At 42.8% G+C, this 25837-nt stretch overlaps 2 protein-coding genes across 3 annotated transcripts in view; one reads left to right on the top strand and one right to left on the bottom strand.

Moving 5' to 3' along the window:
• LOC311146518 (vascular cell adhesion protein 1-like) overlaps positions 1–15702 on the top strand; it is a 33632-nt gene extending 17930 nt beyond the window's left edge. The window contains exons 2-10 of the mRNA XM_084183035.1: positions 2036–2081; positions 2179–2460; positions 3014–3307; positions 5178–5438; positions 5771–6103; positions 7966–8226; positions 8559–8891; positions 11913–12173; positions 15217–15702. Of these exons, the coding sequence (XP_084039161.1) occupies positions 2039–2081; positions 2179–2460; positions 3014–3307; positions 5178–5438; positions 5771–6103; positions 7966–8226; positions 8559–8891; positions 11913–12173; positions 15217–15353 (2205 nt within the window). The 5' untranslated portion in view covers positions 2036–2038 and the 3' untranslated portion in view covers positions 15354–15702. The remainder of the gene's footprint in view (positions 1–2035; positions 2082–2178; positions 2461–3013; positions 3308–5177; positions 5439–5770; positions 6104–7965; positions 8227–8558; positions 8892–11912; positions 12174–15216) is intronic.
• A 2674-nt stretch (positions 15703–18376) lies between these two features.
• Positions 18377–25741, bottom strand: extl2 (exostosin-like glycosyltransferase 2). 2 transcript variants are annotated; one of them, XR_014614771.1, is made up of 6 exons: positions 25651–25741; positions 24596–25059; positions 24074–24144; positions 23688–23803; positions 19723–20179; positions 18377–19450 (listed from the first exon to the last, which is right to left on the bottom strand). XR_014614771.1 is itself a non-coding variant. In XM_084183849.1 (5 exons), the coding sequence occupies exons 1-5, from the start codon at positions 25653–25655 to the stop codon at positions 19780–19782; spliced, it is 1056 nt and encodes a 351-aa protein (XP_084039975.1). In that variant the 5' UTR covers positions 25656–25741; the 3' UTR covers positions 19689–19779. The 2 variants fall into 2 exon arrangements, 1 of the variants encoding a protein (XP_084039975.1); XM_084183849.1 differs by lacking the exon at positions 18377–19450 and having other exon boundaries at positions 19689–20179.
• Between the last annotated feature and the right edge of the window lie 96 nt (positions 25742–25837).

The raw sequence follows: 25837 nt of genomic DNA, 5'->3' as shown, positions 1-25837 counted from the left end.
CAGGCAGCCCAATTCAGATCTTTTTTTTTCACTATTTGGTCTTTGGACTAAAAATAATTATCCGATGTGAAAAGATCTGATGTGATTGCTCAAAAGACCAATTAGTGGGGGGGAAAAAATCAGAATTGGGCTCCCTGTGTAGACAGCCAGAGTGGAGAACAGATAACCTAAACATAAAATTGTTAGAGCTATGCAAAACATATACATTTAGCTAGGTATGTTTATAGGGAGGCTACATTTACATTTTACATTTACGTCATTTAGCAGACGCTCTTATCCAGAGCGACTTACAAATTGGTGCATTCACCCTATAGCCAGTGGGATAACCACTTTACAAATTTTTTTTTTGGGGGGGGGGGTAGAAGGATTACTTTATCCTATCCCAGGTATTCCTTAAAGAGGTGGGGTTTCAAATGTCTCCGGAAGGTGGTGAGTGACTCCGCTGTCCTGGCGTCGTGAGGGAGCTTGTTCCACCATTGGGGTGCCAGAGCAGCGAACAGTTTTGACTGGGCTGAGCGGGAACTATGCTTCCGCAGAGGAAGGGGAGCCAGCAGGCCAGAGGTGGATGAACGCAATGCCCTCGTTTGGGTGTAGGGACTGATCAGAGCCTGAAGGTACGGAGGTGCCGTTCCCCTCACTGCTCCATAGGCAAGCACCATGGTCTTGTAACGGATGCGAGCTTCAACTGGAAGCCAGTGGAGTGTGCGGAGGAGGGGGGTGACGTGAGAGAACTTGGGAAGGTTGAACACCAGACGGGCTGCGGCATTCTGGATGAGTTGTAGGGGTTTAATGGCACAGGCAGGGAGCCCAGCCAACAGCGAGTTGCAGTAATCCAGACGGTAGATGACAAGTGCCTGGATTAGGACCTGTGCCGCTTCCTGTGTAAGGCAGGGTCGTACTCTCCGAATGTTGTAGAGCATGAACCTGCAGGATCGGGTCACCGCCTTGATGTTAGCGGAGAACGACAGGGTGTTGTCCAGGGTGACGCCAAGGCTCTTCGCACTCTGGGAGGAGGACACAACGGAGTTGTCAACCGTGATGGCGAGATCATGGAACGGGCAGTCCTTCCCCGGGAGGAAGAGCAGCTCCGTCTTGCCAGGGTTCAGCTTGAGGTGGTGATCCGTCATCCATACTGATATGTCTGCCAGACATGCAGAGATGCGATTCGCCACCTGGTTATCAGAAGGCTACAGTCAATACAAACATAACATAGTGATACAATGAAAATCTTATCGAATCTCACATGTTTTGAGGGCATACCATGAATGAGTTATCTCCTTTAGATGCAACCGGGTCTCAGAGTATTTCGTATTATTCTCTACGTAAATCCGTGACACTCCATTTAGTATGACATGTTATGTTTTGTATGGTATGTATTAATTTGTGGATGTCCATCACCCATTCGAAATATATGTTACAAATTACAATTCGTATGATATGTTACGAATTTGCAAAATGTACAATATGTTACGAATTTGCGAAACGTATGATATTTTTACGAATTCTAGCTAGGTGGCTAACGTTAGCTAGCTGGATAACGTTAGCTAGGGTTTAGGGTTAGGGGAAGGGTTAGCTAACATGCTAAGTAGTTACAAAGTATCTAAAAAGTAGTAATTAGTTAGAAGTTGCTAATTACCTAAAGTTGCCTCTAATAAGATTCGAACTCCCAACCTTTGGGATGTTAGACATTCGCATGATACGCCCACCGATCCACCCCCACGTTCGCATTATAGGCCCACCCATCCACCCCCACGTTCGCATTATAGGCCCACCCATCCACCCCCACCTAACCATACCAAATGTAACATATTATACTAATTTGCATGTCCTGGATTTATGTTTACTCTGTTATTTATAGTCTATGAGACCAGGGGGTGTGGATTAGGCGACAACATTTCCAAGGGGAGTCTGCAATGGGAAACCCCCCCAATAAAATTACATGTATAAAATATCAAGATGGGCAAAGGACAGAAGCTTATTTGTCTCAATGTTTCTACAAGAAAAGAACTACCTGTAATTTCTCAAAACAAAACAGATAATGACTACATTCGCGCTTTGGATAGTATTGCTGCCTACTGCAGGTAAGAACGAAATATTTTTCCTAAAATACTGTAGTTTAAAATGTTATATGAGGTCACATATGTTTAATTTGGACAAATTATTGTCTCTCTTTTAAAGCGTTGAAATTTGTCGTAAACCTCACACCGAAGGATCCTATGGCTCGAGTCGGCGACAGTCTGGTGCTGACGTGCAACGCCAGTGGTTGCGCCGAAGCTGTTACGTTCACCTGGGGTACATTGCTTGACCAACCGCTCTACGGTAAAACGGAGACCAACGGGCCAGTGTCCCTGCAAATATTTAACCCCGTGGGAGTTCGGCACATCAACAAGGTCGTCTGTAAGGCCACATGCAGAACCAAAGGAGAAAAAGCTCAAACGTCTACTGAGGTGAAAGTCTATGGTAAGTTGTGTGCATCTTTGTTTATTGTAGGCTTTTATAGTAGAACGTCTTCATGAATATTAGCTTATAACCTCTTCAGACCATGCGCAATTGCTTTGAAGTTTCTAATATTATATTCATCCACTAATATACACACTTTCGTGTTCCTCCCAAATCAAGAACATTCCAATGAATCTAAAGTGTTTTAGGCAGGGCTACTGTATGTCGATAGTCTACATAGGCTTGGCTTGGCTTCCCAGGGATTTTACGCACCGCTACTGATTCCAATATGAAACACTGATGACAGATCATGATGCTTGATAATTTCATTAAAATATGTATGAATGAATTGCTAAATAAATAAATGAATTGCTAAATGAATTGCTAGAGTAGTGGGTTAAAATGCAACTTGGACACAAAAGTTAGTTTCTCTGTAGCTGTATATAACTTCTCTTAGGCTACTATCTGTAGGTCTTATTTCAAATGACCGCTAGAAAAAACATTGTCTACTGGAATGCCATGACCCAATGTATTTTGTATTTTTATTAACCATCAATTGATTTGTAATTGACAGCCTTTCCAAAGGATCCCACCATATCAAGAACTGACCTTCTGACCGAGGGTCAGGAGAGTAACCTCACCTGTACAGTTCCAGATGTGTACCCGGCTGACCGTCTAATCATTGAGTGGCTACTGGGAGATGTTCTCCTCAAACAGGACGAACATCTGGAAGTCCAGACGGCCACCTCAGTGTTTGAATACAGACCGACAGCCCAGAACAATGGACAGAATGTTACCTGCAGAGCCACGCTGGACATTGAGATTGACCAGAGAACCAGAGAGACTGTCGCATCAATGACAGTTCAATGTAAGTACATATCTGTCAAGAGTTGTTCAATCGTTCTCATTAGACAATGTTTTATATACAATTGTGGTACAAGTTAAAGAGGCTATAGAAATCTTTTGCCTCTGGGGTGCTCTCGAGCCAAAAAGAGTCCCCTAAATGGACGGAAATATTGTCCAGGAATTACCTCGTTGGACAAAAAGGAGCACACCCATGAGAAACATAATACAGTGTTTGCCTAAAACTAAGGGTTTGTTTAATATAATGTCAAAGGTACACTACCGGTCCAAAGTTTTAGAACACCTACTCATTCAAGGGTTTTTCTTTATTTTTACTATTTTCTACATGGTAGAATAATAGTGAAGACATCAAAACTATGAAATAACACATATGGAATCATGTAGTAACCAAAAAAGTGTTAAACAAACCAAAATATATTTTATATTTTATATTCTTCAAATAGCCACCCTTTCTTTGATGACAGCTTTGCACACTCTTGGCATTCTCTCAACCAGCTTCATGAGGTAGTCACCTGGAATGCATGTCAATTAAGAGGTGTGCCTTCTTAAAAGTTAATTTATTTCCTTCTTATTGCTTTTGAGCCATTCAGTTGTGTTGTGACAAGGTATGGGGGCGGGGGGGTATACATAAGATAGCCCTATTTGGTAAAAGACCAAGTCCATATTATGGCAAGAACTGCTCAAATAAGCAAAGAGAAACAACAGTCCATCATTTCTTTAAGACATGAAGGTCAGTCCATACGGAACATTTCAAGAACTTTGAACGTTTCTTCAAGTGCAGTCGCAAGAACCATCAAGAGCTATGATGAAACTGGCTCTCATGAGGACCGCCACAGGAAAGGAAGACCCAGAGTTACCTCTGCTGCAGAGGATAAGTTCATTAGAGTTAACAGCCTCAGAAATTGCAGCCCAAATAAATGCTTTGCAGAGTTCAAGTCACAGACACATCTCAACATCAACTGTTCAGAGGGGACTGTGTGAATCAGGCCTTCATGGTCGAATTGCTGCAAAGAAACCACTACTAAAGGACACCAATAAGAAGAAGAGACCTGCTTGGGCCAAGAAACACGAGCAATGGTCATTAGAGCGGTGGAAATGTGTCCTTTGGTGTGGAGCCAAATTTGAGATTTTTGGTTCCAACCACTGTGTCTTTGTGAGATTTGGTGTGGGTGAACAGATGATCTCCACATGTGTAGTTCCCACCGTAAAGCATGGAGGAGGAGGTGTTATAGTGTGGGGGTGCTTTGCTGGTCATGCTGTCTGTGATTTATTTAGAATTCAAGGCACACTTAACCAGCATGGCTACCACAGCATTCTGCAGCGATACGCCATCCCATCTGGTTTGGGCTTAGTGGGACTATCATTTGTTTTTCAACAGAACAATGACCCAACACACCTCCGGGCTGTGTAAGGGGTATTTAACCAAGAAGGAGAGTGATAGAGTGCTGCATCAGATGACCTGGCCTCCACAATCTCCTGACCTCAACCCAATTGAGATGGTTTGGGATGAGTCGGACGGCAGAGTGAAGGAAAAACAGCCAATAAGTGCTCAGCATATGTGGGAACTCCTTCAAGACTGTTGGAAAAGTATTCCAGGTGAAGCTGGTTGAGAGAATGCCAAGAATGTGCAAAGCTGTCATAAAGGCAAAGGGTGGCTATTTGAAGAATCTCAAATATAAAATATATTTAGATTTGTTTAACACTTTTTTTTTTACTACATGATTCCATATGTGTTATTTCATGTTTTGATGTCTTCACTATTATTCTACAATGTAGAAAATAGTAAAAATAAAGAAAAACCCTTGAATGAGTAGGTGTGTCCAAACTTTTGACTGGTACTGTATATCTAACAACCATTCTTTTTCCCTATGTAGATTCCCCCAGAAATATCAGTATCTCAGAGAACACTCAGGTGAATATCGGAGACAGTTTTACACTGACGTGTCGTGCTGAGGGGAACCCTGAACCTTCAGTGTTGTGGAGAAGACTGGACCAAGATGGCCACTCAGTCGTGGCAGGAAAGGGTGCGACCCTATTGGTGGAAGAGGCGACATGGTCCCACGGTGGAGAGTATGAATGCATGGCCCACAACGTCATAGGAAACCGTACAGCTCACATGACTGTTAATGTTCAAGGTGAGTCAAACTTTATCAGCTTGTGGTTTGTCGTCTTAAAAGGTATACCCCATTGCGATCCCATTGTAGTTGACAAATACTGACTGTAAAATAAAGACTAAATAATAACAAAGAAAGATTATAATTCATAAGGACAAAAAAAGCGTGCTTAATATTGTGTCAACTTTGGAACCATGAAGATGCCCTTGGAAATCAACTAGTTAATTTTACTTTGTGAAATACCTCATGAACATGGTGTACTATCATTATTATTCACATTTTATGTTGACATTTTTGTATTTAAATAACTTATTTGATATATTTATGATTATGTTACTCATTGCCCCTGGCAGGTCCTCCAGAGAAGCCTGTTCTTTATCTGAGCCCATCTGGTGAGCTGAAAGCAGGGGACAGTGTGACCATTATCTGCCAATCAGAGAGCGGGCCGCAGGGGCGCGTGGCACTACGCCAGGTGACCGGCAGTCAGGGGGCGGAGCTACAGTCCAACCAGGGCCACACCTCCATCACTGTCCAATCGCTGACAGCTAGAGACTCGGGACTGTACGAATGTCAGGCTACCAATCCCTATGGGAAACATACATCTTCCATCAACGTCACAGTCAGAGATGAGCTTTATACAGAGAACCAGAGAACCAGTGAGATTGTTGCATCAATGACAGTTCAATGTAAGTACATTTCTGTCAAGAGTTGTTCAATCGTTCTCATTAGACAATGTTTTAAATACAATTGTGGTACAAGTTAAAGAGGCTATAGAAATCTTTTGCCTCTGGGGTGCTCTCGAGCCAAAAATAGTCCCCTAAATGGACAGAAATATTGTCCAGGAATTACCTCGTTGGACAAAAAGGAGCACACCCATGAGAAACATAATACAGTGTTTGCCTAAAACTAAGGGTTTGTTTAATATAATGTCAAAGGTACACTACCGGTCCAAAGTTTTAGAACACCTACTCATTCAAGGGTTTTTCTTTATTTTTACTATTTTCTACATGGTAGAATAATAGTGAAGACATCAAAACTATGAAATAACACATATGGAATCATGTAGTAACCATAAAAGTGTTAAACAAACCAAAATATATTTTATATTTTATATTCTTCAAATAGCCACCCTTTCTTTGATGACAGCTTTGCACACTCTTGGCATTCTCTCAACCAGCTTCATGAGGTAGTCACCTGGAATGCATGTCAATTAAGAGGTGTGCATTCTTAAAAGTTAATTTATTTCCTTCTTATTGCTTTTGAGCCATTCAGTTGTGTTGTGACAAGGTATGGGGGGGGGGGGGGGATAGCCCTATTTGGTAAAAGACCAAGTCCATATTATGGCAAGAGCTGCTCAAATAAGCAAAGAGAAACAACAGTCCATCATTACTTTAAGACATGAAGGTCAGTCCATACGGAACATTTCAAGAACTTTGAAAGTTTCTTCAAGTGCAGTCGCAAGAACCATCAAGAGCTATGATGAAACTGGCTCTCATGAGGACCACCACAGGAAAGGAAGACCCATAGTTACCTCTGCTGCAGAGGATAAGTTCATTAGAGTTAACAGCCTCAGAAATTGCTGCCCAAATAAATGCTTTGCAGAGTTCAAGTCACAGACACATCTCAACATCAACTGTTCAGAGGGGACTGTGTGAATCAGGCCTTCATGGTCGAATTGCTGCAAAGAAACCACTACTAAAGGACACCAATAAGAAGAAGAGACCTGCTTGGGCCAAGAAACACAAGCAATGGTCATTAGAGCGGTGGAAATGTGTCCTTTGGTGTGGAGCCAAATTTGAGATTTTTGGTTCCAACCACTGTGTCTTTGTGAGATTTGGTGTGGGTGAACAGATGATCTCCACATGTGTAGTTCCCACCGTAAAGCATGGAGGAGGAGGTGTTATAGTGTGGGGGTGCTTTGCTGGTCATGCTGTCTGTGATTTATTTAGAATTCAAGGCACACTTAACCAGCATGGCTACCACAGCATTCTGCAGCGATACGCCATCCCATCTGGTTTGGGCTTAGTGGGACTATCATTTGTTTTTCAACAGAACAATGACCCAACACACCTCCGGGCTGTGTAAGGGGTATTTAACCAAGAAGGAGAGTGATAGAGTGCTGCATCAGATGACCTGGCCTCCACAATCTCCTGACCTCAACCCAATTGAGATGGTTTGGGATGAGTCGGACGGCAGAGTGAAGGAAAAACAGCCAACAAGTGCTCAGCATATGTGGGAACTCCTTCAAGACTGTTGGAAAAGTATTCCAGGTGAAGCTGGTTGAGAGAATGCCAAGAATGTGCAAAGCTGTCATAAAGGCAAAGGGTGGCTATTTGAAGAATCTCAAATATAAAATATATTTAGATTTGTTTAACACTTTTTTGGTTACTACATGATTCCATATGTGTTATTTCATGTTTTGATGTCTTCAATATTATTCTACAATGTAGAAAATAGTAAAAATAAAGAAAAACCCTTGAATGAGTAGGTGTGTCCAAACTTTTGACTGGTACTGTATATCTAACAACCATTATTTTTCCCTATGTAGATTCCCCCAGAAATATCAGTATCTCAGAGAACACTCTGGTGAATATCGGAGACAGTTTTACACTGACGTGTCGTGCTGAGGGGAACCCTGAACCTTCAGTGTTGTGGAGAAGACTGGACCAAGATGGCCACTCAGTCGTGGCAGGAGAGGGTGCGACCCTATTGGTGGAAGAGGCGACATGGTCCCACGGTGGAGAGTATGAATGCATGGCCCACAACGTCATAGGAAACCGTACAGCTCACATGACTGTTAATGTTCAAGGTGAGTCAAACTTTATCAGCTTGTGGTTTGTCGTCTTAAAAGGTATACCCCATTGCGATCCCATTGTAGTTGACAAATACTGACTGTAAAATAAATACTAAATAATAACAAAGAAAGATTATAATTCATAAGGACAAAAAAAGCGTGCTTAATATTGTGTCAACTTTGGAACCATGAAGATGCCCTTGGAAATCAACTAGTTAATTTTACTTTGTGAAATACCTCATGAACATGGTGTACTATCATTATTATTCACATTTTATGTTGACATTTTTGTATTTAAATAACTTATTTGATATATTTATGATTATGTTACTCATTGCCCCTGGCAGGTCCTCCAGAGAAGCCTGTTCTTTATCTGAGCCCATCTGGTGAGCTGAAAGCGGGGGACAGTGTGACCATTATCTGCCAATCAGAGAGCGGGCCGCAGGGGCGCGTGGCACTACGCCAGGTGACCGGCAGTCAGGGGGCGGAGCTACAGTCCAACCAGGGCCACACCTCCATCACTGTCCAATCGCTGACAGCTAGAGACTCGGGACTGTACGAATGTCAGGCTACCAATCCCTATGGGAAACAGACATCTTCCATCAACGTCACAGTCAGAGATGAGCTTTATACAGAGAACCAGAGAACCAGTAAGATTGTTGCATCAATGACAGTTCAATGTAAGTACATTTCTGTCAAGAGTTGTTCAATCATTCTCATTAGACAATGTTTTAAATACAATTGTGGTACAAGTTAAAGAGGCTATAGAAATCTTTTGCCTCTGGGGTGTTCTCGAGCCAAAAAGAGTCCCCTAAATGGACAGAAATATTGTCCAGGAATTACCTCGTTGGACAAAAAGGAGCACACCCATGAGAAACATAATACAGTGTTTGCCTAAAACTAAGGGTTTGTTTAATATAATGTCATAGGTACACTACCGGTCCAAAGTTTTAGAACACCTACTCATTCAAGGGTTTTTCTTTATTTTTACTATTTTCTACATTGTAGAATAATAGTGAAGACATCAAAACTATGAAATAACACATATGGAATCATGTAGTACCGAAACAAGTGTTAAACAAACCTAAATATATTTTATATTTGAGATTCTTCAAATAGCCACCCTTTCTTTGATGACAGCTTTGCACACTCTTGGCATTCTCTCAACCAGCTTCATGAGGTAGTCACCTGGAATGCATTTCAATTAACAGGTGTGCCTTCTTAAAAGTTAATTTGTGGAATTTATTTCTTTAATGCGTTTGAGCCATTCAGTTGTGTTGTGACAAGGTAGGGGGGTATACAGAAGATAGCCCTATTTGGTAAAAGAACAAGTCCATATTATGGCAAGAACTGCTCAAATAAGCAAAGAGAAACTACAATCCATCATTACTTTAAGACATGAAGGTCAGTCAATACGGAACATTTCAAGAACTTTGAAAGTTTCTTCAAGTGCAGTTGCAAAAACCATCAAGTGCTATGATGAAACTGGCTCTCATGAGGACCGCCACAGGAAAGGAAGACCCAGAGTTACCTCTGCTGCTGAGGATAAGTTCATTAGAGTTACCAGCCTCAGAAATTGCAGCCCAAATAAATTCTTCAGAGTTCAAGTAACATACACATCAACTCTTCAGAGGAGACTGTGTGAATCAGGCCTTCATGGTCGAATTGCTGCAAAGAAACCACTACTAATGGACACCAATAAGAAAAAGAGACTTGCTTGGGCCAAGAAACACGAGCAATGGACATTAGACCGGTGGAAATGTGTCCTTTGGTCTGGAGTCCAAATTTGAGATTTTTGGTTCCAACCGGCGTGTCTTTGTGAGACACGGTGTGGGTGAACGGATGATCTCCGCATGTGTATTTCCCACCGTAAAGGATGGAGGAGGAGGTGTTATGGCATGGGGGTGCTTTGCTGGTGACTCTGAATTATTTAGAATTCAAGGCACACTTAACCAGCATGGCTACCACAGCATTCTGCAGCGATACGCCATCCCATCTGGTTTGGGCTTAGTGGGACTATCATTTGTTTTTCAACAGAACAATGACCCAACACACCTCCAGGCTGTGTAAGGGCTATTTTACCAAGAAGGAGAGTGATAGAGTGCTGCATCAGATGACCTGGCCTCCACAATCCCCAGACCTCAACCAAATTGAGATGGTTTGGTATGAGTCGGACCGCAGGGGAAAAGCATTCAACAAGTGCTCAGCATATGTGGGAACTCCTTCAAGACTGTTGGAAAAGCATTCCAGGTGAAGCTGGTTGAGAGAATGCCAAGAGTGTGCAAAGCTGTCATCAAGGCAAAGGGTGGCTATTTGAAGAATCTCAAATATAAAATATATTTTTATTTGTTTAACACTTTTTTGGTTACTACATGATTCCATATGTGTTATTTCATAGTTTTGATGTCTTCACTATTATTCTACAATGTAGAAAATTGTAAAAAAAATAAAGAAAAACCCTTGAATGAGTAGGTGTTCTAAAACTTTTGTCCAGTAAAAAGGCACATGACAGCCTGCTTGGAGTTTGCCAAAAGGCACCTAAAGACTCTCAGACCATGAGAAACAAGATTCTCTGATCTGATGAAACCAAGATTGAACTCTTTTGCCTGAATGCCAAGCGTCTCGTCTTGAGGAAACCTGGCATCATCCCTACGGATCATGCTATGGGGATGTTTTTCAACGGCAGGGACTGGGACACTAGTCAGGATCGAGGCAAAGATGAACAGAGCAAAGTACAGAGAGATCCTTGATGAAAACCTGCTCCAGAGCTCTCAGGGCCTCAGACTGGGGCTTAGGTTCACCTTCAACAGGACAACGACCCTTAGCACACAGCCAAGATAACACAGGAGTGGCTTCAGGACAAGTCTCTGTATGTCGTTGAGTGGCCCAGCAAGAGCCCGGACTTGAACCCGATCGAACATCTTGGGAGAGACCTGAAAATAGCTGTGCAGCAACGCTCCCCATTCAACCTGACAGAGCTTGAGAGGATCTGCACAGAAGAATGAGAGAAACTCCCCAAATACAGGTGTGCCAAGCTTGTAGCGTCATACCCAAGAAGACTCGAGGTTGTAATCGCTGCCAAAGGTGCTTCAACAAAGTACTGAGTAAAGGGTCTGAATACTTATGTAAATGTCAAATTTGAAAAAAACAGTTTTTGCTTGGTCATTATGGGGTATTGTGTGTAGATTGATGAGGGGAAAAAACTATTTCATCAATTTTAGAATAAGGCTGAAACCGAACAAAATGTGGACAAAGTCAATGGGTCTAAATACTTTCCGAATGCATTGTAGCTAGGTGAGACAACCACATATCACAGCCATAGTATGCACATTTTTTCTCAATAAAAAAGTTATCAGCAAAGTCAGTGCTATTAGGAAAACAGTTATATTCTGGTTATTTGACCAGATAACAACTAGAATATGACGTCTTCAACTGGTTGTAATGTTATATGACGTCTTTTCAACCATATAATCAGTTTCCAACTAGAATATGACGTTATTACGACATCACGTGCCAAATCTGATTCAGAGAGGTTGGGTTAAATGCGGAAGACACATTTTCTGTTGAATGCATTCAGTTGTACAACTGACTAGATATCCCCCTTTCCCTTTCCAACCCAGAGGCTATGTGTATATATTGTTTCTATAGGAAACAAACGACAATCCTTCATTTCAATTTTCTACTTTTCTTTCTCCCTGAAGCACCGCCCACACACCTGTCCGTGGAGGTGTTCCCGTCTGCTGAGTTTGAGGAGGGGCAGAATGTGACCATCTGGAGCCAGGCTGTGGGCGTCCCCGCCCCCTCTGCCACCCTGATGAGGCTGCGGGACGGGGTGGAGCTGCACTCCTCTGACGGGACCTTCCACCTGGTCCACCTGGGCCCGGAGCACGCAGGGCTCTACCTGCTCAACGTCACCAATGTAGTGGGACACCAGAGCCTCAGCTTCAGCCTCAGCATCCAGGGTGAGACCACTGAGATATACTCACACAAAAACATGCGCGCACACAGACACTCTCTCTCTCACACACACACACACACACTCACGGTTTATATGCATCATTGACACACACATAAAACAATTTTTTTGTCACATACACCAGATAGGTGCAGTGAAATGTATTGTTTTACAGGGTCAGCCATAGCAGTACAGCGCCCCTGGAGCAAATTAGGGTTAAGTGCCTTGCTCAAGAGCACATCGACAGATTTTTCACCTTATTGGCTTGGGTATTTTAACCTGCAACCTTTCGGTTATTGGCCTAATGCACTAACCACTAGGATACACATATAAAGCATCTGAATGTACACCAAGACCCAGGCATCGCCACAAACCACACAGCTCAAGTTGTACCCATGTACAAGCTCTTACACACTGAACAAAAATATCAACGCAACATACAACAATTTCAAAGATTTGACTGAGTTACAGTTCATATAAGGAAATCAGTCAATTGAAATAAATTCATTAGGCCCTAATGATTTCACAGATATGCATCTGTTGGTCACAGATACAGTACCTGTCAAAGGTTTGGACACACCTACTCATTCAAGGGTTTTTCTTTATTTTTACTATTTTCTACATTGTAGAATAATAGTGAAGACATCAAAACTATGAAATAACACATATGGAATCATGTAGTAACCAAAAAAGTGTTAAACAAATCAAAATATATTTTATATTTGAGATTCTTCAAATAGCCACCCTTTGCCTTGATGACAGCTTTGCACACTCTTGGCATTCTCTCAACCAGCTTCACCTGGAATGCTTTTCCAACAGTCTTGAAGGAGTTCCCACATATGCTGAGCACTTGTTGGCTGTTTTTCCTTCACTCTGCGGTCCGACTCATCCCAAACCATCTCAATTGGGTTGAGGTCGGGGGATTGTGGAGGCCAGGTCATCTGATGCAGCACTCCATCACTCTCCTTCTTGGTCAAATAGCCCTTACACAGCCTGGAGGTGTGTTGGGTCATTGTTCTGTTGAAAAACAAATGATAGTCCCACTAAGCCCAAACCAGATGGGATGGCGTATCGCTGCAGAATGCTGTGGTAGCCATGCTGGTTAAGTGTGCTTGAATTCTAAATAAATCACTGACAGTGTCACCAGCAAAGCACCCCCACACCATAACACCACCTCCTCCATGCTTTACAGTGGGAAATACACATGCAGAGGTCATCCGTTCACCCACACCGCGTCTCACAAAGACACGGCGGTTGGAACCAAAAATCTCCAATTTGGACTCCACACCAAATAACAAATTTCCACCGGTCTAATGTCCATTGCTCGTGTTTCTTGGCCCAAGCAGGTCTCTTCTTCTTATTGGTGTCCTTTAGTAGTGGGTTCTTTGCAGCAATTCGACCACGAAGGCCTGATTCACATAGTCCCCTCTGAACAGTTGATGTTGAGATGTGTCTGTTACTTGACCTCTGTGAAGCATTTATTTGGGCTGCAATTTCTGAGGCTGGTAACTCTAATGAACTTATCCTCTGCAGCAGAGGTAACTCTGGGTCTTCCATTCCTGTGGTGGTCCTCATGAGAGCCAGTTTCATCATAGCGCTTGATGGTTTTTGTGACTGCACTTGAAGAAACTTTCAAAGTTCTTGAAATGTTCCGTATTGACTGACCTTCATGTCTTAAAGTAATGATGAATTGTCATTTCTCTTTGATTATTTGAGCTGTTCTTGCCATAATATGGACTTGGTCTTTTACCAAATAGGGCTATCTTCTGTATACCCCCCCACCTTTTCACAACACAACTGATTGGCTCAAACACAATAAGGAATAAAATTCCACAATATAACTTTTAAGAAGGCACACCTGTTAATTGAAATGTATTCAAGGTGACTACCTCATGAAGCTGGTTGAGAGAATGCCAAGAGTGTGCAAAGCTGTCATCAAAGCAAAGGGTGGCTATTTGAAGAATCTCAAATATAAAATATATTTTGATTTGTTTAACACTTTTTTGGTTACTACATGATTCAATATGTGTTATTTCATAGTTTTGATGTCTTCACTATTATTCTACAATGTAAAAAATAGTAAAAATAAAGAAAAACCCTTGAATGAGTAGGTGTGTCCAAACTTTTGACTGGTAGTGTACCTTAAATAAATTGCCTTACAAAGGACCTCAGGATCTCGTCACGGTATCTTTGCATTCAAATTGCCATCGATAAAATGGAATTGTGTTCATTATCCGTAGCTTATGCCTGCCCATACCATAACCCAACCGCCACCATGGGGCACTCTGTTCACAATGTTGACATCAGCAAACCCGCTCGCCCACACCACGCCATACACGTGTTCTGCAGTCGTGAGGCCGGTTGGACGTACTGCTAAATTCTCTAAAATGACGTTGGAGGCGGCTTATGGTAAAGAAATGAACATAAAATTATCTGGCAACAGCTCTAGTGGACATCCCTGCAGTCAGCATGCCAATTGAACGCTCCCTCAAAACTTAAAACATCTGTGGCATTGTGTTGTGTCACAAAACTGCCCATTTTAGAGTGTCCCCAGCACAAGGTGCACCTGTGTAATAATCATGCTGTTTATTAATCTTCTTGATATGCCACACTTGTCAGGTGAATGGATTGTATTGGCAAAGGATAAATGCTCACTAACAGGGATGTAAACAGATTTGTGCACAACATTTTAGAGAAATATGCTTTTTGTGCGAATGGAACATTTCTGGGATCTTTTATTTCAGCGAATGGAACAATTTAAATGTTGCGTTCATATTTTTGTTCAGTGTACATACAAACATACAACCCCAAAAAAATCACTTCTCTTTTTCTGACTTTGCTGACTTTGCTGATAACTACTTTAAGGGACAATTGTGATATGCTCACCCAGCTATCTTAAGATGAATGCACTAACTGTATGTCGCTCTGGATAAGAGCGTCGGCTAAAAGACTCAAATGTAAAGATGACAGACTTAGAGTGAACTGAGACATAGAGTAATGTTTGAAAAATGGATATGGAGTCTGCTAACTTTAAATCTCATCCTTTCCAGATAAATCCGCCAGTCCAAAGACCGTCATCATACCTGCCGTGTGCTCCGTTTCCATCGTGACCGCGGCAACGATTATGATACAGTTCCTGAGGAGAGCAAGCAAGACAAGTTCATATGAACTTGCAAGGACAGTTTAGACCCCGCACTATAGCGATGAACTTCCGCGATACGGATTGTATCGAGACCCATGTGATTTGTTTATGTGTGTTCTCTACTGGCGGATGTACAAAGCCATGAACATAACTGATGATTCCACAGATTATGACTTATATCATCTGATAATACTTAATTAGTCAACCACCAGCTCAGGGCATTGTGTCTCTGCAGCTCTTTCACTGGAGTTTACATTATTGCTGCACATACTGATTTGTTTAAGTTCTCATGAGGGGGTCCAGAGTTTTATGTAATGTTTTTTATGTGAATCAGTAATGATGAATCAATATGTTTTGTACAGATTTATTGTAATAAAGATGACAATGAAAGGTTTGTTTGAAAAGACACTCACAGTGATTTAGATAAGAGTTGGAGAATGGGGAAGGAGCAATGAAAAGTGTCATTCTGCCAAACAGAGCACACGAAGACAAAATAGACCTGACTGAGGATATGGTCACTCCATATCAAAGAAACCATCTCAGAAACAATGGGACTCATGGTCTGCCAACTCTTCTGGGAAGTGTGAGACTGATCTTCCATTTATTAATTTTTTTCAAATCAAATCTTATTTGCCACATGCGCCAAATACAACAGTGAAACAGTGAAATGCTTACTTACAAGCCCTTAACCAACAATGCAATTTTTTAAGAAAATACAAAAAAGTGTTAAGTAGAAAATAATTAAAGAGCAGCAGTAAAATAAAATAACAGTAGGGAGGCTATATACAGGGGGTACCGGTACAGAGTCAATGTGCGGGGGCACCGGTTAGTCATGGTAATTGAGGTAATATGTACATGTGGGTAGCAGCAGCGTAAAAGAGGGGGAACAATGCAAATAGTCCAGGTAGCCATGATTAGCTGTTCAGGAGTCTTATGGCTTGGGGGTAGAAGCTGTTAAGAAGCCTTTTGGACCAAGACTTGGCGCTCCGGTACCACTTGCCGTGCGGTAGCAGAGAGAACAGTCTATGACTAGGGTGGCTGGAGTCTTTGACCATTTTTAGAGCCTTCCTCTGACACCGCCTGGTATAGAGGTCCTGGGTGGCAGGATGGCCCCTCATGATGCCATCAATTTTGTGAAGTGCACCAGTCCTTCCTGCAGCAAAGCACCCCCACAGCATGATGCTGCCACCCCCATGCTTCACGGTTGGGATGGTGTTCTTCGGCTTGCAAGCAACCCCCTTTTTCCTCCAAACATAACAATGGTCATTATGGCCAAACAGTTCTATTTTTGTTTCATCAGACCAGAGGACATTTCTCCAAAAAGTACGATCTTTGACCCCATGTGCAGTTGCAAACCGTAGTCTGGCTTTTTTATGGCGGTTTTGGAGCAGTGGCTATTCCTTGCTGAGCGGCCTTTCAGGTTATGTCGATATAGGACTCGTTTTACTGTGGATATAAATACTTTTGTACCTGTTTTCTCCAGCATCTTCACAAGGTCCTTTACTGTTGTTCTGGGATTGATTTGCACTTTTCGCACCAAAGTACATTCATCTCTAGGAGACAGAACGCGTCTCCTTCCTGAGCGATATGACGGCTACGTGGTCCCATGGTGTTTATACTGGCGTACTATTGTTTGTACAGATTAACGTGGTACCTTCAGGCGTTTGGAAATTGCTCCCAAGGATGAACCAGACTTGTGGAGGTCTACCATTTTTTTCTGAGGTCTTGGCTGATTTCTTTTGATTTTCCCATGATGTCAAGCAAAGAGGCACTGAGTTTGAAGGTAGGCCTTGAAATACATCCACAGGTACACCTCCAATTGACTCAAATTATGTCAATTAGCCTATCAGAAGTTTCTAAAGCCATGACATCATTTTCTGGAATTTTCCAAGCTGTTTAAAGGCACAGTCAACTTAGTGTATGTAAACTTCTGACCCACTGGAATTGTGATACAGTGAATTATAAGTGAAATAATCTGTCTGTAAACAATTGTTGGAAAAATTACTTGTGTCATGCAAAGTACATGTCCTAACCGACTTGCCAAAACTATAGTTTGTTAACAAGAAATTTGTGGAGTGGTTGAAAAACAAGTTTTAATGACTCCAACCTAAGTGTATGTAAACTTCTGACTTCAACTGTATGTAAATAAGGTATTTGTTTTTTCTTTTTAATAAATTTGCAAAGAAATCTAAAAACCAGTTTTCACTTCGTCATTATGGGTTATTGTGTGTAGATTGATGAGGAATTTTGTTTAATTTAATCAATTTTAGAATAAGGCTGTAACATAACAAAATGTGGAAAAGGTCAAGGGGTCTAAATACTTTCCCGAATGCGCTCCTGTCAGAAGTCATCAGATATCTTTGCTGTGACTAGTAGATCTGTGTGTCAGGATGTGTTTGTGTGTGTGTGTGTGTCAGGGTGATTGTGTGTTTAGCATTTCCTCTACTGGATAGAATCAGCCTGGTCATAAACCAACCGGTGAGTGAGGTCTTCTAATCCAGGCACCGGCACTCAACTGGTTAACTGTTCAAACAAAAACATTCTTCCTTTTTGTTTGATGCAAGTTCCTCCTGAAAATGTGAACATATTCCCCGCCAATACAAACACTATTTTGTAAACCATGCAATGTGGTCGATGAATATCGGTCGTATTCTTCAGGCACCCAGCAATAACAAAAAAGGACTGGAACAGGAAGGGGCTAGTTGGACTTTGGAGCTGAAACATAACAAACCCACTTCCAATAGACCGGAGTCCAGTTTCCTCATACGTGCCTCAACCCAGAGAAGAAAGGATGATTACAAATATAAAAAAAGACTGAACTAAAATGGTCCATTTAGGCCTGGGGATTTCCAGAACTAAACCAGCGTTTCGTTTTGATTATTCCTCCTGGGAGCCATTAGACCACTATCCAATCAGAATCACAGCCTGGCCTGTTCAAAATAGTGCCATGTAAAGAGAATGTTCAGATAGCCAGCCCTGAAGGGACCAGCTGCTTGTCTAACAGAATAGTCCATATGCTGACGTAAACCTTCTTATTTTTATAACATTAAAAAAAAGATTACAAAATGTATATTAAAGCCTTTAATTGTTGCACAGCACATCAACCTCAAAGAACCCAACCCAAACTAATGATTTGCAACATAGCTCTAACAACAAACAGCCAAAATCATAACAAAACAACAAAAACAAAATCAATGAGAGAATAAATGTTCCAGTGATCTACATGTCATGTAGAAAAGAAACAAAACGGCAAAATGATGCATCGTTGAGATACACCATAGTAGATTTTTGGCAGACAAACCATTTTAAAGGCAGATGATATGAAATCTGATAGAAAGACAAACAGTTTGGAGGGACAGCCTTTTTCAATGCATCACAATTTCAGGCTCTAAGGCAACAGAAATGGTAAAAGAGAAGATACTTGCTACAAGTCCTGTAGATATTCACCCTGAAACAGTCATGTCAGGGAGGCAGTCGCCAGAAACAGCACCAGTTTCCACCAGAGCAAAGTCAGCGCAATATTCACATAATTCCAGTAAGTACCGTTTAACACTGCAAAGTTTCAGCCGAGCAAGAGCAGAGAGCATCCATTATTCAAGTCCTGACATTGTAATAATGTTTAACACCAGTAGATTTAAAATGTTCACTTGACCTTCAAACATTATGCATCTCAGAATCAAAGGAATATTCTCAGTTGTCTGCGATTGTATGAGCACCTGTGTGTGTGTCTCATCACATTTAATCATTCATCATATACACATCTGAATCCCTGACAAGTTAAGTACAGACACAAAGTAAGGCAAAAGTCCAATTAGACTTTTGAACAGTTACAGTACTGTTCATGCCCTGTGCAAATGTGCATATTGCAATGCTTACATCTGCTGGCGGTAAAAGCAATTGCACTAACTAAAGTCTATACAGTGCCATGTAATATCCTGTGATTTTGGCAACAGCAAAAAGTACTCTGGTTTAATACTGACATCTTGTCTGTCAGATTGTCAGAGCAGGTTAACGTAAAGAGTCCATCTTTAGTAAGGCACCGCTTGTTGGACCATCTGCCGTGTTGTCGGTGTTTGGTCCTGGAGGTAACATCTCAGAGATCTAGTCCTGATGAGGTCATAATAAGGAATCCTTTCTCTCTCCTACAAAAAGACAGAGAGAACCCTACTTTAGGGTATCCCAAAAACCTAACCATTACCCAACCAGAATCCTCACATTTTAGTGTTAATCCTCTTTAACGCTTTGTGTTACACAATCCTACATACTTAATTTCAGCTGTACAATACTAACCCAACCATTCTATTCCATAAACCTTGGCTTGCAATCTACTCTGTATCCCCACCCAAAACTCCTCACCCAATCAAATCGTCATCCCCTTACCCTGTCACATCCCAACACCTGTACATTGACCAACCTGAATGTCCGCTGTGTTCGCCACCTGTCAATGCCAGTCCGCGCCCCCCTGTGCCAGTCAGCCCCTGCTCTTGTGGTTGGCATAGCTTGGGAAGCCAAACTGGCACAGCATCATGTTCGAGTACCTCAGGGGCATCGCGCCGTAGATCTGTGCCAGCCGGTTCAGGCAGTAAGAGCGCTGGAGCAAGTGTTCGGGACGGTGCCACATGCCTAGGTACCCGCTGCTGGCGTCCCTCTCCAGGTTGCGCATATCCACAGGCTTCACGAAGATGCCAGAGGGTCTACTTTTTATGGCCTCGGAACCTCGCTGTAGCTCCGCTGCCACGGCAAAGTTCATGGCGATGTCGTCGCAGTTCTGCGTGTCGTCCACCAGGGCGTGCACCTCTGGCGGCTGCTCCTGGAAGAGCTGCAGGTAGCGGCGGTGGAAGAAGGCGGCGCCGATCAGCACCATGGAGTACCTGTAGCGGTGTTGAAAGCAGGGCCAACATTCTGATTGTTTTAAAAATGCATCAGGGTGCAAGACACAGATGAACATGTTTAGAGCTACAGTGTCTACACGTAGACATTCTGTCTAGATATGTCAAACATTTCTATACCCCATAAGGGTTGCAGTTATAGTGTCTTCAGAAAGTATTCACACCCCCTTGACGTATTCCACATTTTGTGGTGTTACAGCCTGAATTCAAAATGGATTACATAGATTTTTTTCCACATAATACCAAAGTGAAAACATAAATAAGTATTCACACCCCTGAATCACCTTTGGCAGCGATTACAGCTGTGCTTCTTTCTGGATAAGTCTAAGAGCTTTGCACACCTGGATTGTACAATATTTGCCCATTATTCTTTTCAAAATTCTTCAAGCTCTTTCAAATTGATTGTTGATCATTGCTAGCCAACCAATGCCATAGATTTTCAAGACGATTTAAGTCAAAACTGTAACTAGGCCACACAGGAACATTCAATGTCGTCTTGGTAAGCAACTCCAGTGTATATTTGGCCTTGTGTTTAAGGTTCATGTCCTGCTGAAAGATGAATTCATCTCCCAGTGTCTGTTGGAAAGCAGACAGAACCAAGTTCTCCTCTAGGATTTTGCCTGTCCTTAGCTCTATTTAAATTTATTTTTATCCTAAAAAAACGTCCTAGTCCTTGCCGATGACAAGCATACCCATAATATGATGCAGCCACCACCATGCTTGAAAATATGGAATGGTACTCAGTGATGTGTTGTGTTGGATTTGCCCCAAACATAACACTGTGTATTCAGGACATAAAGTTCATTTCTTAGTCACATTTTCGGCATTACTTTAGTGCCTTGTTGCAAACAGGATGCATGTTTTAGAATATTTTATTTATGTACAGGCTTCCTTCTTTTCACTCTGTCATTTAGGTTAGTATTGTGGTGTAACTACAATGTTGTTGATCCATCCTCAGTTTTCTCCCATCACAGCCATGAAACTATGTAACTGTTTTAAAGTCACCATTGGTGAAATCCCTGAGCGGTTTCCTTCCTCTCTGGCAACTGTTAGGAAGCACGCCTGTATCTTTGTAGTGACTGGGTGTATTGATACAACATCCAAAGTGTAATGAATAACTTCACCATGCTCAAAGGGATATTCAATGTCTGCTTTTTTTTTTTTTTTTACCCATCTACCAATAGATAGGTGCCATTCTTTGCGAGGCATTGGAAAACCTCCCTGGTCTTTGTGGTTGAATCTGTGTTTAAAATTCACTGCTCGACTGAGGAACCTTACAGATAATTGTATGTGTGGGGTACATTTTACTTTTAAACTTGGACAAAACAGAGATGCTAGTTCTAGGTCCCAAGAAACAAAGAGATCTGCTGTTTGATCTGACAATTCATCTTGATGGCTGTTCAGTCGTCTCAAATAAAACTGTGAAGGACCTCGGCGTTACTCTGGACCCTGATCTCTCTTTTGACAAACATATCAAGAATATTTCAAGGACAGCCTTTTTCCATCTTCGTAACATTGCAAAAATCTGAAATGTTTTGTCCAAAAATGATCCAGAAGAGCTAATCCATGCTTTTGTCACTTCTAGATTAGACTACTGCAATGCTCTACTCTCCGGCTACCCGGATAAAGCACTGAATAAACTTAAGTTAGTGCTAAACATACTTGATCATACTACTCCGGTGCTAGTCTCTCTACATTGGCTTCCTGTTAAGGCTAGGGCTGATTTCAAGGTTTTACTGCTAACCTACAAAGCATTACATGGGCTTGCTCCTACCTATCTCTCCGATTTGGTCCTGCCGTACATACCTACACGTACACTACGGTTACAAGACGCAGGCCTCCTTATTGTCCCTAGAACTTCTAAGCAAACAACAGGAGGCAGGGCTTTCTCCTATAGAGCTCAATTTTTATGGAATGGTCTGCCTATGCATGTGAGAGACGCAGACTCGGTCTCAACCTTTAAGTCTTTACCTCTCTTCAGTAGGTCCTATGATTGAGTGTAGTCTGGCCCAGGGGTGCGAAGGTGAACGGCAAGGCACTGGAGAGACGAACCACCCTTGCTGTCTCTGCCTGGCTGGCTCCCCTCTCTCCACTGGGATTCTCTGCCTCTGACCCTATTACGAGGGCTGAGTCACTGGCTTACTAGTGCTCTTCCATGCCGTCCCTAGGAGGTGCGCGTCACTTGAGTGGGTTGAGTCACAGACGTGTTCTTCCTGTCCGGTTTTGCGCCCTCTCAGGCTTGTGCGGTGAAGGAGATCTTCGTGGGCTATACTCAGCCTTGTCTCAGGGTAGTAAATTGGTGGTCTGTTGATATCCCTCTAGTGGTGTGGGGGCTGTGCTTTGGCAAAGTGGGTGGGGTTATATCGTGCCTGGTTGGCCCTGTCCGGGGGTATTGTCGGACGGGGCCACAGTGTCCCCCGATACACCCGTCTCAGCCTCCAGTATCTATGCTGCAATAGTCTATGTGCCGGGGGGCTAGGGTCAGTCTGTTATATCTGGTGTAATTCTCCTGTCTTATCTGGTGTCCTGTGTGAATTTAAGTATGCTCCCGCTAATTCTCTCTCTCTCACTCCCCTCCCGGAGGACCTGAGACCTAGGATCAGGACTACCTGGCCTGATGACTCCTGGCTGTCCCCAGTCCACCTGGTCGTGTTGCTGCTCCAGTTTCAACTGTTCTGCCTGCGGCTAGGGAACCCTGACCTGTTCACCCGACGTGCTACCTTGTCCTGCTGTTTTCGACTCTCTCTCTCTTCCGCACCTGCTGTCTCAACCTCTGAATGCTCGGCTATGAAAAGCCAACTGACATTTACTCCTGAGGTACTGACCTGTTGCACCCTCCACAACCACTGTGATTATTATTTGACCCTGCTGGTCATCTATGAATGTTTGATCATATTGAAGAACAATCTGGCCTTAAATTGCCATGTACTCTTATAATCTCCACCCGGCACAGCCAGAAGAGGACTGGCCACCCCTCAGAGCCTGGCTCCTCTCTAGGTTTCTTCCTAGGTTCCTGCCTTTCTAGGGAGTTTTTCCTAGCCACCGTGCTTCTACATCTGCATTGCTTGCTGTTTGGGGTTTTAGGCTGGGTTTCTGTATAGCACTTTGTGACATCTGCTGATGTAAAATGGCCTTTATAAATACATTTGATTGATTGATTAAAAAAATAATGTTAAACACTATTACTGAACACAGAGTGAGTCTATGCAAGTTATGATGTGGCTTGTTAAGCACATTTTTACTCCTGAATTTATTTAGGCTTGCTATAACAAAGGGGTTGAATACTTATTGACTCAAAACATTTCAGCTTTTCGTTTTTAATTAATTCGTAAAAAAACTCTAAAAACATAATTCCACTTTGACATTATGGGATATTGTGTGTAGGCCAGTGACACAACATCTCAATTTAATCCATTTTAAATTCAGGCTGTAACACAACAAAATGTGGGAAAAAGTCAAGGGGTGTGAATACTTTCTGAGGGCACTGTACCTGTCACCTCCTCCCATCTCTGGGTCCTGGAGTTCAAAGCTGCCGTAGCTGTAGACCCCCGTCACCGTGGTAACATGTTTACGGGGCACGAATCCAACTATCTGATCTGGGAATTGCTGTTGAGAGGATGAGAGTAGGGGACTACATTGAGGAACATTCCAATAGTAATTCAGTAATAGGCTATTATGTAGAATGGGCAATCATCTCCCTGACGGATCAATGTTAGTGTGACGGGTTTTAGACGCCGAAGGACCTCAATGGAATTCCATAATAATGCCAGCTCTTTATGGCATTTCTATCTGTAACGTTCGGTTATGCTGCACCATCCTGAACGCATCCCCTGATTACTGATATCTTCTATACAGTGTATTGTTGGAAGTACATACCTTCCACACAGAGAAGGCAAAACTGATATCTGGAACGCTGACCAACGTGTCATCGTCCAGCATCAACACAGCTGAGGAGAGAAGTTGAACACAGAGTATTACCATTAGATGATTAAATACTTCCTAAAACAGCGTTGTTGTGCCTGTATACCCGACTGTCCAAAGGAGATGAGGAGAGTGTCTGTCAGTCAGTCAGTCTGTGTCACAGTGGAGGCTGCTGAGGGGAGGACGGCTCATAATGGCTGGAATGGAGTCAATGGAATGGTATCAACCACATGGAAACCACATCTTTGATGTATTTGATACCATTCCATTGACTCCATTGCAGCCATTATTATGAGCGGTGCTTCTCTCAGCAGCCTCCACTGGTCTGTCTGTCTGTGTCTTTCTTCCACACTCACACCTCACCCGTCGGTATCTATCTCGGATGAATGGCTAAGTGAGGTAGACACTTTGGAAAGCCACCTTAACGCCATCTCTGTCTCTCTGTCTGACCCTCTTATTCACTCACTCACACCTCACCGTCGGTATCGATCTCGGCAAACGGCTGAAGTCGGTTGCGCATGCGGTTGACGCGCTGCTCTTTGAACACCACGGGGATGGGGTGGGGCCCCAGGGCGTCCCAGAGCTCTTGGGGGGTCCGCTCCCCAATGTTGTTCCACACGATGATGACCCGCCGCAGGTGTGGTACCGCCTGGTAATGGTTGAGCAGTTTCAGGAGCACGTCGGTGCGGTTGTACGTCTGTATGACTATGGTAAAGGCGGTGGCGTCCTGCTCTGCCTGCTCTTCCATTTGGTGCCTGGGAATGGCGTTGGCATTGCTGCCGGCGGTGGCTCTACGGCGAAGGGCTCCCATGGCGCCGACATTGCCACGGTCCTCGATGGAAGGGAGGAGGGCAGTCAAGGCAGCACCGACCAGGAGAAGGAGTAGTATGGGTGCCACGAGATAGGACCGCCGAAGACCTTTGCAGCCACGGAGAAGGACTCTGCACTCAGGAGAAAGAAGATCAAAATGTGGACATATACAGATTCCCAAATCAACCCCTAGCCCATAAACATTATACACTTGTGGAGAGCTGAGCGGATTAGATGGGCATAAACAATATGGAAATCTGTAATAGGTCAGGTGGAATTTGCGCCATATTGCTAATGCACATTTCTTGTGTAATCCACACAGATCACAGATCTTCCGTGTTTAGGGTGCAGGAGCAAGGGGTCGATTTAAGGAGCCATATTTTACAGAATAGGCTTGGGGACTAAGAAACTATTTCACAAAATAGGCCTTCTAAAAATATGGAATATTTGTCAACTGCATACATTGTATCCCCCGACATCACCATCACAACACCCTCCATGATAATAATCGACGACAACATGTTGCGCGCGCGCATATGGAGAATTTATTTGATTGGGCCTATTAGGCTATGGCATCATCAAAAAGTTAACTTTATCAAACTGTACTTTAATGGCGTTAGTGACATTTAAAGTAGCCTAATGAAAATGAGTTACAAACCTCGTCCTGCAACAGCCTAGGCCACTTAACAATACAACAGTGAGAAAAACACTAGGCTACCTACCTCATTGTTGTATCCTTATAACGCGCATTCCAGAACAATTAATTCATCTACTTTAGTTTCCACCCTCTTTTCCCATTCCACACAGAGTTCTGTTGATTTACGCAGACGCAACGTAGACTTGCAGGAAAGTATTTGTAGGCAAATTCGGGAAAGTCAGGAAAACTACAATGACGCATAACTGTACTGC

Source organism: Coregonus lavaretus, assembly GCF_964263955.1.
Source record: "Coregonus lavaretus genome assembly, chromosome: 19".
NCBI lineage: Eukaryota > Metazoa > Chordata > Actinopteri > Salmoniformes > Salmonidae > Coregonus > Coregonus lavaretus.
The sequence above is the reverse complement of the archived record's forward strand: the minus strand, read 5'-3'. Positions and strand labels throughout refer to the sequence as shown.

Excerpts from the sequence above, each read along its gene's own strand:
- extl2 (XM_084183849.1), bottom strand. Across the intron at positions 24,145-24,595 it reads TGCCGAGATCGATACCGACG|CTGTGTTGATGCTGGACGAT; the intron begins GTGAGGTGTGAG and ends TTCTCTCCTCAG. Across the intron at positions 20,180-23,687 it reads GAGATGGGAGGAGGTGACAG|GTACTCCATGGTGCTGATCG; the intron begins GTACAGTGCCCT and ends ACACCGCTACAG.